This window comes from Dama dama, chromosome 27, assembly GCF_033118175.1.
Source record: "Dama dama isolate Ldn47 chromosome 27, ASM3311817v1, whole genome shotgun sequence".
NCBI classification, from domain to species: Eukaryota; Metazoa; Chordata; class Mammalia; order Artiodactyla; family Cervidae; genus Dama; species Dama dama.
Genome location: NC_083707.1, coordinates 46718061 through 46732374, shown reverse-complemented (window position 1 = coordinate 46732374; position 14314 = coordinate 46718061). Strand labels below are relative to the sequence as shown.

General features: G+C 47.8%; 1 protein-coding gene across 2 annotated transcripts in view; it reads left to right on the top strand.

The window, feature by feature from the left end:
- The first annotated feature begins 601 nt into the window (after window positions 1–601).
- LOXHD1 (lipoxygenase homology PLAT domains 1) overlaps window positions 602–14314 on the top strand; it is a 192001-nt gene continuing 178288 nt past the window's right edge. For both annotated transcript variants that reach the window (XM_061130885.1, XM_061130884.1), the window contains exons 1-2: window positions 602–731; window positions 8385–8499. In XM_061130885.1, coding sequence (XP_060986868.1) covers window positions 602–731; window positions 8385–8499 — 245 coding nt within the window. The remainder of the gene's footprint in view (window positions 732–8384; window positions 8500–14314) is intronic.

Here is a 14314-nt window from a genome sequence, read left to right as displayed (position 1 = left end):
AGGTGAGCAGAGGTCATAAATAATAGAGAGAAACTGAGTCCTCTGAATCTGGGGGCCCAGCTTATTTGGGGCCCTGGGTGCCTCAGGAAGGTCCCAGGTCCTGGGGGCATCTTTTCACAGCCCTCGAGGCTGTGAGGCTGGGGCATCTTTAGGGCGGAGGCCCCACCTGTCCCTGGGGTGAGGGGGGGCCCTGCTGTGAGGCCAGGTAGGAAACAGATGCCAAAGGCTCATGTCACCTGATTCTCCATGAAAGGAAGAGAGGGGGGCGGGCAGGGAGAGGAGGGGTAAGGAGGACAGCCTGTCCTCGGTCCCCGTGAATAAGTCATGAGGCTCAAGGAGAACCCACGGCAGGTACAAAGGAGGTGGAGGAGGAGAGGGAGCCAGAGACAGGGGCTGGGGGCAGGAAGGGCTGGGATAAAGCCCCGAGATCCTGCTCAGGGGCCAGCGAGGAGAAAGTAGCGGGAGGGCTCTGGACATGTGTGGGCTTTGATCCACCTGAACGTACACACGCGCGCAGGAGCACAAGGAGAGGGGGGTCCCAGGAGGGGCCGGGGAGTGGGCACGCTGAGCCAGGAAGGGCCAGGAAGGGGCAGCCGGCACAATGATGCCCCAGAAGAAAAAAAGGAGAAAGAAAGACGTTGACTTTCTAGCCCTGTATGAGCAGGAGCTGCTGAACTACGCCTCAGGAGACGACGAGGAGGAGCTGGAACACGAGTACTACAAGGCCAGAGGTCTGCCGGGTCCTGGCTGTGGGGTGGGGGGCCCAGGCAGGGGCAGAGGGGCCCATCCGATCCTATCCCTCACTTCGAGAGAGGAGTGTAAGGTTCCGATTTGACCCCTTTCCCGTGGACTATCCTGTTGGGTCTGTACTGCATCCTCTTGGGGGTACACGAGGGCCCCACTGTACTGAGGGTCAGAGGGTCGCAGTGGCCCAGAACAGACAAGAACAGAAGCGCCCACCCTTTCCAGCTCCTGGGCCTTGAGGGAGCCACGCTCCAGCCTGCTCTCCGAGGATCAGCCGCCTGAGGCTGTGAAGGAACTGTGGAAGGAGACCTGGGTGCTCATCACATGCTCAGCAGGGGCCTGGGGCTGCTGCCCGCTGTGGCCGATGGAGAGGTGGCCCTGGGGCTTTGCTAGGCGATGCTGTAGTCCTCGGGGAGGGCAGTTGGTGCTTTGGACCCAGGGCCCTAGCCTTTAACCTTACTTTCCTCTGGGGTGCGTGGCAGCTGCTTGGAAATACTGTACCTTCACGTCAAGTAAACCAGAGAAGGGGTGAACTAGGGACCCAGGAGCCAGTTTTGGCTTAAAGGGGGCTTTTGTTTGCTTTGGTGTTTTTTTGTTTTGCTTTGCTTTTACAATTTAAAAAAATGTTTGACTGTGAACGCCTCTATGCAGTGGACTTTATCACTCGTGTGTGTGTGTGTTCGCTCAGGCGTGTCTGATTTTTTGCAACCCCATGGACTGTAGCTTGCCAGGTTCCTCTGTCCATGGAATGTTCTAGGCAAGAATGTTGGAGTGGGTTCCATTTCCTTTTCTGGGAGATATTCCTGACCAAGGGATCTAACCCACCTCTCTTGCATCTCCTCCATTGGCAAGCAGATTTTTTTTTTTTTACCATTGTGCCATCTGGGTTTCACGCATCAGTGTTGCCTACCGGGTCCCTGAAGACATTAAATTCTCAGTGCTTCCTCTAAACTGACTCACTACCCCCTGTAAGCACCAGATTCACCCATTCATTCACCAAAGAAGTATTGAATGCATGTTTTGTGCCTGCCATGGGCTTCGCTACTCCTTAATCCCCATCTGCTGGGAGTTCCTTGATTATACCACATCTGTAGAGCTTGTTCCCCAGCCAAACCTGACCTCTGTGCTGGTGGACCCTCCTTTATTTTTTCTGACTCCTCACCCCACTCTCAGCGCAGACCCAAGCTTAGAGAAGGAGGTCACCACCGTGGCACCATGAAGGCTGTGGCTCTCCTGGGGCCCCTTTCCCGGCTCCGTGTCCCAGGCATCTCCTGGGGTGGAGGCGGGGGTTGTGGGGAGGGAAGAGGAGCCTAGAATGAGTGAAGCATTGCAGTCTTTTCTCAGGACGTGTGGTCCAAGCTCTGACTGTCCAGTGGCGGGGAGAAGCATTGAGGCTAGGTGTTAGGGCAGCACTCTTGGTAAGTACTCTTAGCTTTGGGGTGATTCACCCTGGCCAGCACAACTGCTGGTGAGAACATTCGAGAACCTTTCATAGCTGCCACAGTGTCCGCTTCTGTTCATGGGCTCTGCCTGCCTCAGTGTGACTGTCTTCCCTCTTCTGTTTATCCTTCTCAAAGCGTTTTCACTCCCATTCTCACTTTTAATCCTCGCGATCCCTGAGCACAGTCCAGGCAGGTGTGATTAGTCTCAGGGTAACGACAGAGGCTCCGAGAACTGAAATGATTTCAGCAAGGTCACAGGCAGGAAGGACAAGAGCTTCAACCATTCCCAAGACAAGTCCCCACTTCCGGTCAGGATGCTGTTCAACAGAATCATGGATTTAAAACATCAGGCACCATGCTGAACACTTTACTCACCTGGATTGGTTTCATCTTCACAACAACCCAAGGATCTGGGTTGGATTCTCAAAACCTTCTTTTTCAGATGCATCAAGTGAGGCACAATGAAGCTAAATAACATGCCTAAGATCACACATCTATTAAGTAGCAGAGTTGGGATTTGAATCTTGCTGGTTTGGCTGGTCCTTGCCCTTGTACTGCCCCATCTTGACTGAGCTAAAAATAGCTGGAGAAGAGCAGGCCAAGGTGAGGGCCCCGGTGACATTCCTAAGAGACACGGACCCACTGACTCTGCAGTCAGCCACAGGACGGGATGATAAATGTGGATGGTTCTGACCATAGGCACATTCTGAGCTTTGCCCGCACTGTCACGGTTACCCTCTCAGCTTTAGAACAATGTGTCACCTACGCCCTTTGAGCACTGGGTTCCTCCATTATGCGGAGAATCTTGCTGAGTGTGATGGGGAAGAAGAATAAGGAGGAGGAGAAAGGCTAGGTTTCCCTCTCTGTTCCTCGGGTCACCTCCAGGCTACCCTGAAATTCACCAACAGCCAGAGGAAGCAGAGCAGCTCTCTTGATGCTCTGAGGGTACAGGCTGAGCCTGGTGCACTGGTCTACCCCCTGACCGACCTAGGGCCCACGAGGATAAGAGAGTGACTCCTCCAGAATCTGGGTTTCAAAGAGACCTCAGAGGCCGTCTTGCCCACGCTTTCAGCCCTGGGCCCTTTGTCTCTCCTGTGTCTCAGACAGGGGGCTGCCCAGCATCTGTGGGAACACAATTTCCCAAGGTGGCCTTCTTGGGGATGTTGTTAATGAAGACGATGGTAGTCATGTTGAAGACGATATTGATGTCGATGATGACAACAATGGAGATGATGATGGTGGTGATGTGATGATGATAACAGTTTATCACTCATGGAATGCATATCTTTCATCCAACTGAGGGAGTATCTGTAAGATAAATTCCCAAAAGTGGAAATAGGCCAGGTCAACGAGTATGAAAGTTGAAGATTGTTTTATTTGGCTTAGTCCTTATAATCATCCTTCAGAGAAGAAATTATCTCTACTTCAGCGATGAGGAAAATGAAGCTCAGTAAGAAATTTGCTTGAAATCATAGAGGCAGTGATGGTAGAATTGAGATTACATACTGGTCAATTTATTTCATAGTCCACATTCATTTCATTGATTGTTTTATTCATTAATTTTTCTTTCCATTCATTCATCTGTGTAATTATTTATTGAGCACCTTCCATTTCTCATGCTCTGTGCTAGGAGAAGCCTTGTTGCTGTTGACAGTTCTTCTTTGTGCTGATCAGGGGATTTTACTGTTTGGGATCCTCCCTCCGGACCAAACAGAATTTTGTGTCTTCCATGAGATATTTGTCTTCTCTAAGACAGTTCTTCAGCTGTTTGAAGAACTTTTAAATTAAAATTTTTAAATTGAGGAAACACACACATACATATGGGCTTCCCAGATAGCTCAGTGTCAATGGTAAAGAATCTGCTTGCCAATGCGGGAGCCTCAGGAGACGTGGGTTCAATCCCTGGGTCAGGAAGATTCCCTGGAGAAGGAAATGGCAACCTAATCCAGTATTCTTTGCCTGGAAATCCCATGGACAGAGGAGCCTGGCAAGCTATAGTCCCTAGGGTCGCAAAGAGTTGGACATGGCTGAGCACACACACACACACATAGAATATTATATATATATTCTATATATATAGCACAAAACTCATAAAGGTATAGCATGTTGAATTTTTACAAATGTGCATGCTTGTGTAACCACCATTCAGAACAGGACATGGAACATTTCTAACCTCCAGAAAGTTCCTTCACTCTCCTTCTCAGAGGTAATAGCCCTCCTAATTCTATCTCCATACTTAAGTTTCTTGCTCTTGAACTTCAAAGAAATGGAATTATATAACACATTTTTGTGTGTCTAACTTCTATTTCACTCAACATTATATCCAAGAGATTTACCTATTTGTGACTTGTTACATAGTTTGTTCGTTTTTATTATTTGTGTATTATTGCATTTTATAAATATATCACCCTTTGTTTAACCATTCTATTGTTGATGGACTTTGGCGTTATTTCAGTTATTATGGATAAAGATGCTACAGATCTTGTACATATCTTTAGATGAACACATGCACTCATTTCTCTTGGATTTATAACTGAAAGTAGAATCACTGAGTCATAAGGTGGGCTTATGTTTAGTTACCAGGGCTTGTACCAATTTACATTCTCACGAGCAATGTATGGGGCTTCCCTGGTGGCCTAGTGGTAAAGAATCACTTACAATGCAGGAGATTGCCTGCAATGCAGTAGACCCAGTTTCGATTTCTGGGTCAGGAAGATATGCTGAAAGGGCAGCCCACTCCAGTATTCTTGCCTGGAAAATCCCATGGACAGAGGAGCCTGGCGGGCTCTAGTCCATGGGGTTGCAAGAGTTGGACAAAACTTAGTGACTAAACTACCACCACCACCAGTAATGATGAGAGTGCCAATGGCTCTACTTCTTGAAAATACTGAGTATTTGTCCATCCTTTTAATTTCAGGCATTCTGGTGCATATATGGTAGTGTCTCATTGTATTTTAATTTGCAGTTCTCTTATGAATAATGACATTGAGTCTTTTTCCATTTGGATATCCTCATTTATGACATGCCTATTTAAGTATTTTGTCCATTTTTCAACTTGTTCAGTTCAGTTCAGTTTGGTCGCTTAGTCGTGTCTGACTCTTTGTGATCCCACGAACGGCAGCACACCAGGCCTCCCTGTCCATCACCAACTCCCAGAGTTCACCCAAACCCAGGTCCATCGAGTCAGTGATGCCATCCAACCATCTCATCCCCTGTCATCCCCTTCTCCTCCTGCCCTCAATCTTTCCCAGCATCAGAGTCTTTTCAAATGAGTCAGCTCTTCACATCAGGTGACCAAAGTACTGGAGTTTCAGCTTCAACATCAGTCCCTCCAGTGAACACCCAGGACCGATCTCCTTTAAGATGGACTGGCTGGATCTCCTTGCAGTCCAAGGGACTCTCAAGAGTCTTCTCCAACACCACAGTTCAAAAGCATCAATTCTTTGGTGCTCAGCTTTCTTTAGAGTCCAACTCTCACATCCATACATGACCATTGGAAAAACTATAGCCTTGACCAGACGGACCTTTGTTGGCAAAGTAATGTCTCTGCTTTTTAATATGCTGTCTAGATTGGTCATAAATTTCCTTTCAAGGAGTAAGCGTCTTTTAATTTCATGGCTTCAATCATTATCTGCAGTGATTTTGGAGCCCAGAAAAATAAAGTCAGCCACTGTTTCCCCATCTATTTGTCATGAAGTGATGGGACCAGATGCCATGATCTTAGTTTTCTGAATGTTGAGCTTTAAACCAACTTTTTCACTCTCCTCTTTCACTTTCATCAAGAGGCTTTTTAGTTCCTCTTCACTTTCTGCCATAAAGGTGGTGTCATCTGCATGTCTGAGGTTATTGATATTTCTCCTGGCAATCTTGATTCCAGCTTGTACTTCCTCCAGCCCAGCATTTCTCATGATGTACTCTGCATTTAAGTTAAATAAGCAGGGTGACAATATACAGCCTTGATGTATTCCTTTTCCTATTTGGAACCAGTCTGTTGTTCCATGTTCAACTTGATTGGGACGTAATTAACAATAAAATGAATATACTTTACGTGTGTTGTTTGATGCATATTGACAAATGTATACATCCCTGTAACCTCTTGCAACATTCATATACAGGGTATTTAAATTATCCTACAAAAGTTCCATGTACCCCTTCCCAGGGAATTCCCCCTAACTTCAACCCTAGACAACCAAGGTCTGCTTTCTGTTAGAACAGATTAGAGTTCACATAACTGTCATTACTTACTGTGTAGTAATGTTTGTCTGATTTCTTTTGCTCAGCATTATGTGCTTGAGATTCTTCAGCATTGCATGTCAGTTGTTCATTCCTTTTTATTGCTATCACAGAGTAAGTTTTCACTGTAGAGACATACCACATTTAAAAAAAATCCATTCACTTCTTGATGCATTTAGGTTGTTTCTAGTTTAGGGTTATCATGCATATAGTTGCTGTGAACATATGTATGCAGGTCTTTGTATGGACATGTTCTTATTTCTCTTGGGTGAATATCTAAAAGTTGAATTTCTGGGTCTTATGGTAAGTGTATGTTTACTTTTAAAATGAACTGTTGCCCATTAGAACAATCGTGTGGTCTTTCTTTTTCTTATTAATTTGTGTAATTCTTTACATCTTCTGAACATCTGTTCTTTGTTGGCTACAGGTAGACTTCAGAGATATAGTGGATTTGATTTCAGAGCCCAGCAATGAAGCAAATATCACAGTAAAACAAGTCAAACCAGGTTAATGGTTTCCCAGTGCCTATAAGTTACGTTTACCACTATATAGTCTGTTAAGTGTACAATAACGTTATGTCTAAAAAAAGTGCACATACCTTAGTTTAGAAATACATTTTGCTAAAAAAAAATTGCTAGCCATCAACTGAGTCTTTGGCAAGTCATTATTTTTTTGCAATAGTAACATCAGAGATTACTGATCATAGATTATCGTAACAAATATAATAATAATGAAAAACATTTGAAATATTTTGAGAATTACCAAAATGTGATGCAGAGATGAGAGTGAGCAAATGCTGTTGGGAAAATGGTGCCAACAGACTTGCTTGATGCAGGGTTGCCACAAAGCTTCCATTTGTAAGGAAGAAAATATCTGTAAAGCACAATAAAGCAAATTATGATAAAAACAAGGTATTATGGTGGCATGCCCGTGTGTGGATTCCAAATATCTTCTAGTCTGTGGCTTGCCTTTTCATCTTCATGATGGCCTTAATTTTTTATGTTTTTGAAATTTTTATTTGCTTATTTTTACTTATTTATTTATTTTGGGCTGTGCTCATTTCTCTAAACCAGGCAACTCGAGGCCTTTACGTCATCTCTCATGAGGTGTGGTTCTAGAATTTCCACTGTGCTCCTCATTTTCCTATTGACTCAGTTTGAAAACATCCTTGCATAAGTGCAAACCATACGGGCAATACTTCAGGTCCTGGAGTTATCTCAGGAGGGGTCTAGGAGCCGTTTGCAGATCAGAAATCCCTGTGGTGTAGACTGTGAAGAGTGAAGGCTTTGGTTATCACAAAAGACAGGGGGTCACACAAATGTACTGCTTCCTTTCTCCCCATCATGGGGATTTTCATCAGAACCAGGAACATCAAAAGAAACCACATCAACAGCAAAGAGAACAAGCTTCAGTGGCACAAAGAGAGGCGACATCAGTGCCTCTGCCTAAAGGGACTCACTGGCAATTCTGCTTCCCCCATCCCTAGGATGGGTTAGCCTGTGATCGCCATGGCAATGCCCAGGGGGTCCCAGGAAGTGAGGACTGCGATGCAGCCTTGTATAGAGGGCAGAGAGGAAGATGAGAAATAGGGGCAGGCTCTGAAGAAGATCTAGGCTAGGAGGGCATCCATGTACTGTCTTGGAAAGATCACAGATGGGTGTTGGGAGCCTGGGGCTGGGCTCTGGTGTTGCCATTGTGTAGTGTGTGACCGGGGCTTGTCCCTTTGCCTGCAGGTTCCTCGCCTAAAATTAGCATGCAGCATCAAGTGGGAGACTGTGGTTTCATGGCAGGATTTGATGTGGGTCTGACCCTGGCTTAGAGTCTCGGGGATTGCAGCAAGTGTTCCGAGAGCCCTCTGTGCTGGGTATCCCTGGTGGAGTTAGCAGGAACCAGGCTTCTCCGAGCCCAAGTAGGATTCAGGGTTCTCTTCTGAGCCTGCCCCCAACTTCTCCTTTCTTCCTCCAGTGTACGAGGTGGTCACAGCCACGGGGGATGTTCGTGGTGCAGGAACAGACGCCAATGTCTTCATCACCATTTTTGGAGAGAACGGGCTCTCTCCCAAGCTCCATCTCACCAGCAAGTGAGTACTGACTCAGCCTTGGTGGGGTCCCGGGTTGGTACTGGGGGTTGATGCAGTCCTGGAACCCATGAAGGAAGACACATGTGTCCACAGGTATATGAAGTGGCGTGGGCCTTGCTAATGACAGACCATGTGCCAGCCAGGTCTCAACCAGGGAAGCTTCTCTGTTGATTTTTGTGTGTATAGTCATGCTTACTTTGGACCCCAGAATTCCAAGTATTCATATCAGCTGTCCTTTGGTGTGGGAGAATAAATACTCAGGACCAAGAAAGAAGGTCTAGGTCCAGCTTTACCATTTAGTTGCCATATAACTTTGGCTAAATATCTTTGCACCCAAAGCCTTGACTTCCTCATATAGCATCCGGAAATGATAATCCACCTTTTACCAAACTCATAGGACTTTTGGGAAGAGAAGAGAAGGTCATGCATGTGGATCATGCATGAAGGTCATGCATGAGCTTAAATGCTCTACCTATGTCTCAACCAGGACCAATGTCATACCAAACCTTGCCCACTAACGCACACTCAAGTCAGTGCGTGTGTTTATATAAATGTGTGTGTGTGTGTGATTGTGCTTGTGTCCTCCATGTCATTGTGGCCCGCTGACAGCAGAGGCTGCTGTATGTTCTTTTCCCTCCTCTCCCCACACCACGCAGGGGCACACAGGGTTACTATACACGGTAACACTAGAGTGGAATCATGGAATTCCAGAGATGGGCGGGCCTTACCTGGGCAATTGGTTTTCACCCTGTGCTAAATGTAGCAGGGTATGGGTGAGCTGGTTTGGGGCTCCCAATACCCTATCCCCCCTTTCTTTGGAGCAGCTTGGCTTATGCTTCTCTTATCTGCTGAGTTTCTCAGTCAGATTCTATTTGCACCAAGGATGCTATAGCCAAGAAAGATTTGAAAGTCACTAAATCTATTCCACCCTGCTCCTGGGAAATCTGGGGTCTAGAGGAGAGAGGTGAGCAGCTTTGGACCATGGAGCTTTTGATGGTAAAGCTGGTCCTCGAACCCCAGGGTCCTGATGCAGATATTCCCTCAAAAGCACATGACCCCGCAGCCCTGGAGGGTGTCCGGGAGTCTCCCCCCGCAGTCGTCCTGGGGCTCCAACGTGTGATCTCTGGGCTTTGGGGTGCCACATCTCCAGGTGTGGTGGGGAAAGCGACAGAAGGGTGGGGCCCACAGGCCAGGAGATCCATAGACTCTGTACTTAGCAGACCGGCCAGGTCCAGCAGAGCACATTCACCCTGAAGGCTGACCTGGGTGTAAATGCGACTGTGTCAAGGCAGGCGTAACGTGCTGTTTTGTCCATTTCCGCAGAACAGGGTACCGCCTCCTAGTACTGCTTACCCTGCTGAGTGGCTCGCTTGTGGAAGCCCTTTGCTCCGGTGCTGTGGGCACGGTAAAGAGAATACATGAAAATTCCATCCTTTCTGCCATGTGTCCACCCGGAACGCAGCCCTCTAGGGAGAAGCTGCTGGACCCTGGGGAGTGGGCTAGCTTGGCTTCTAGAGTCCCCAGCCTGTCTTTTTCTAAACAAAGAGAATCAGCCCCCTTTTGTGGCAGTTCCTCACCATCTTTCCTCCTCTCATGCGTCTTCATCCTTAGACTCTCCCCTCTCACATTTTTCGTTTGTCAAAACGCCCTCTCAGGAAGGTCCCTGGAGTCAGCTTTTATAGCCGTGTGAAGGTTCGTCACCCTCTCCCTGGGAATCTGAGTTCCAGCCTTCCTTCTCAACGGGGAAGACAGACCGCATCATGGGAGAGGGTCTCGGGTAGCACCAAGCCAGCAGGACCAGCAGGTCTCAAAGCAGTGCTGAAACTGCAGGAAGGCAGCCAGCTTTTCTGGGATAGCCCTGCACGTAGGAATCAACGTCCCCCCATTATTCTGTGGGTCTGCTGGTCAGGGGTGGGGTCTCTCCTGTATCTGTGTCCTGCTCCAGGCTAGGCATTGGGGGCAGAGATTAGACCAGGACCCCAATCTGGCTGGGGCAGAGGGTTCTTCAGGAGCTCACAGGAAGTGGGTGGTTTCTGGGATACAGGCATGTTTTGCAGCATCAGCTGTTTGTCCTTGGAGAGGCTAGAGAGGTGATGCCTAGAGGGATGCTAGCTGGAACCGGAGGACAATGGGAGCTCTGCCTTGTACCTCCAGCATCTATTGCAGTTCTTTGCAAAGAGAGCCCCCTCAATGATTTGATATCAGTGTGGCTAGATTAGGACTTTACAGGGAAGGACGTGTAATCTGGACCTCAAGGGGTGAAAAGGACTCTGATAAGAAAGGATCAGAAAGAGGGTACTTTAGATGAGGGGGGACAGCTTGCAGAAGTACGGAAGCCACAAGGGAAACTGCAGGCCAGTGGGGACTGCATGGAGGGGCAGGGAGGAAGGAGGCAGGAAAGGCAGGGGAGGACTAGACGGGAGAAGGCCTTGCCTGAAAGTCAGTTAGTGGAGATTTGACGTACTGTGCAGCCAAGAAGGATGAATCTGACCATAGTGAGCAGGATAAACGGGGAAGTAGGAGACTAGAGTCTGGCAGCTTTGCAAGGGTGCTTTCAGAGTTTGCAAGACCTGAAAACTTGTCTACAAAGAAAATTGCAAAGACACAATCCTCACCATCTGAAACCCTTCTGATTCAAGACGGAGAGCTCAAGTCCGGGTGGGAGCATTGCTTTCCAAGGAAGTCAGGTTGCCATGTGACCCAGATGCAGGTGGCTGCAGAGGTCACAAGCTCTGCAAGGTTTAGATGCAGCTAAGTCCCTCCTGACTCGGCCCTCCCCTTCCACCATCGCTAGGGTCTGGATCAGAATGCCTGCTGGTCTCAAAACTCTTTCCTCTCACTGTCTAGGGCTATCCTCTCCTGTCCACACTGTGTCACCCCAAACCCACATCCACACCCACTTGTCACCTGGAACTGAGCTCTTTTTCCTTGTTTTACACCCACAAGCACACACACATACGTGCACATATTTGCACATGCACGCATACAGACAAAGTACAAAGCTTCCCTGATAGCTCAGTTGGTTAAGAATCCGCCTGCAGTGCAGGAGACCCCAGTTCGATTCCTGGGTCAGGAAGATCCCCTGGAGAAGGGAAGGGCTACCCACTCCAGTATTCTGGCCTGGAGAATTCAGTGGACTGTATAGTCCACGGGGTTGCAAAGAGTCGGACACGACTGAGCCACTTTCACTTCACGGGGCATCTTGGGGTGCATCAGACTTCACTGATAGTTTGGGGCACAAGAGTTCACATGGAGGGAACATAAACAACTTAAAACAGAACGTTAGATAGACCCTCCCCCCAGTTTTAAAACTAAGCCACCACCCTTCCTGGAATTTCTCCTCGAACCCTTTCTCTGCAGCCTCTGGCCGCATCCCTCACCCCACCTGCTTCTCCTTCATCCTCTTCTCTCTCTCCTCAGTTCTGCTCTTTTCTATGGCTTTTCTCCTCTGCCCCAGGCCTTACCTTCTACTCTCCTGTGGTTTATCAGGATTTTTTCATCTCCAGTACAAAGTAATTCCTGCAGCAAGAAGAACCTTGCTGCCTATTGTTAACATGCTGATTGTTCTCACCCTCATGGTCTGGGGTCTAAATTCCTCGGCACACATCAGACCCTCTCTTAGGCAGCCAAGAGTGTGACACCCTCACTCCGATTCCCCTGCTAGCTGACCTCTGCCCCGCCCTCCACACCAGGAAAGTGACAGTGGCTCTGGGCCCCAGAGGAAGCCCCCTTCTCCATCACCCAGGACCACCCCCAGCACGGGGTCCCATGTTCAGGCTACGGCAAAAGGATGGAAATCTCATGTATCTTCTGGAACACGGTTCTCTTGTTGAGAATTCACCACCCAAGAGTGTGGGAGAATCCTGGCATCTTAGCCTGCCCAGCAGTTAGCTAAAATGCCCTGTGCGCGGCTGGAAAGGGTGGGTTCCCTGCAGAACAGCAGGCGCAGGTAGGGGGCTGTGTTGGGCTTTATCTGAGGATCGACCAGCAATCGTGAAAAACATGTCATCTCCCACAAGGAAATGTGAAGAGGTCTCTATTGTTTCTGATGTTTCCTTTGACCAGGGACCCTCTGCCCTTTGCTGTCTCCCCTCCACCTTCAGTCAGATTTCTGACTTATTGGAAGCAGGGGATTTGGAGTCTGATTCCGAGTGGGTTGGGGTTGGGGCTCATCTGGGATTGTCCCGGCCCCTCCCTGAGAGGAGGGTGTCCATGTAGCCCAGTCTCTACAATCCTCTGTTCCCCCTCCTCTGAACAGACTCCAGCAATACAGAAGGCCTTGCTCTTTTTTTTTTTTTTTATTCTTGGTTGCACTGTGTGATTTGCAAAATCTTAGTTCCCCAACCAGGGATTGAAATCCAGGCCCCCCTTGCAGTGTAAGTGCAGAGTCACAACTGCTGAACAGCCAGGGAATTCCCCAGAAGGCCTCACTCTTGTCTGCCAGGATGCTGGTCTCCGTTCTGTAAACACTGTGGGTGATTGCGTCACATCCTGCCATGCCCTAGATGCTCCAGTGTGGTCCAGGGACAGCGAGGAGGGTGCCCTCTGCCTACCCCAGCAGATCTTTCTCTCCTTGTTTCCCTTCTTCTATCTCCATTTTTAAATTTTGTCTTTTGAGTGACTGTAAAGCAGCAAGGAAAAGTACAAACACTCTGGAAAGTACGAATCCACCTTCCACCTGGTTGTATGCACAGGCCCTTTCTGAAGACGCAGAGCTCTCTGTGCTGGATGCAGCTGCTGGGGCCAGAACACTGTGAGAAGCACCCCGGAAAGCCAGCCGCTTTCTTTCCAAATCACCCTCCTCTTCCCCTGCTAATCGGCACTGGTTGTTCCCCAAATTCCATGTACCCTTAGCAGATGACACTCGGCAATCTTCAAATTCATTCCAAAGAATTTACCATGGGCAGCTAAAATAGGGACTGTGCTTTTTTCATAATTGCAAAAACAAGACGTGCTCCCTTCAGGAAACTGAAAAAAAATACAGACAAGAATAAGTAACCAACACTTCATAACAGTCTTATTACGCAATGTTTTTGGATAAATCCTCCCCCTCTATTGTTTTTAAATTAACTTGGTGTTCCTTATGTATTGGTTGTTCTGTTTGTATATTCTATTTTTAAACTGTTCTTTCTTTTATGCCCATTTCATAAACCTGTTTCTGCTTCATTAAATATTTTTCACAATAGAATTTTTGATGGCTGCCTAGTATTCCATCATATAGCTTCCCAGGGTGACTGTTTCATGGGATATTTATATGATGTAGAGACTCCTGTCTAGTCAAAAAATCAATTTCTTTGTCTCATATACTGAAACAGAAAATACCTCTTATTTCCTTGTTTTTCATTCACACAGTCCTGATGCCCAGAATCAATATTCACAGAATGCGGGTGGTGTTACTATTCACCCTTGGAGGTGAGATTCCAACAGGTTCAAGCCGCCAGCCTGGGGACAAACCATTTCACTCCAGCACAACCCAGAGTTCCCACCTCTCTCTCCTCCTCCGGCCCCGTGCCCAGAGTAAACCCCTTGGGCTCTTCTCCCTGACAAGGTGACCTCAGTGTACATTTTCACCTGATTTTGTGACCTTTGCACTGCTTTAGGAGGGCCCCGTGTCTCACAACGTGCCCACCGAAAGAAGTTTCTCCCCAGACCAGACTGTTTGCCAACTGGGTCTGTGTGCAGAACCACAGCTTCTTTGTCTCTAGAATCTTAAAAGCTTTTGGTTACTGAGAGAGCCTTGTTGCCTTGGGAAGAAGGCCCTTCACCTCCCTTTTTATTTTGAAACAGGTGATGGCCAATAAAAAGGCATGTCTTC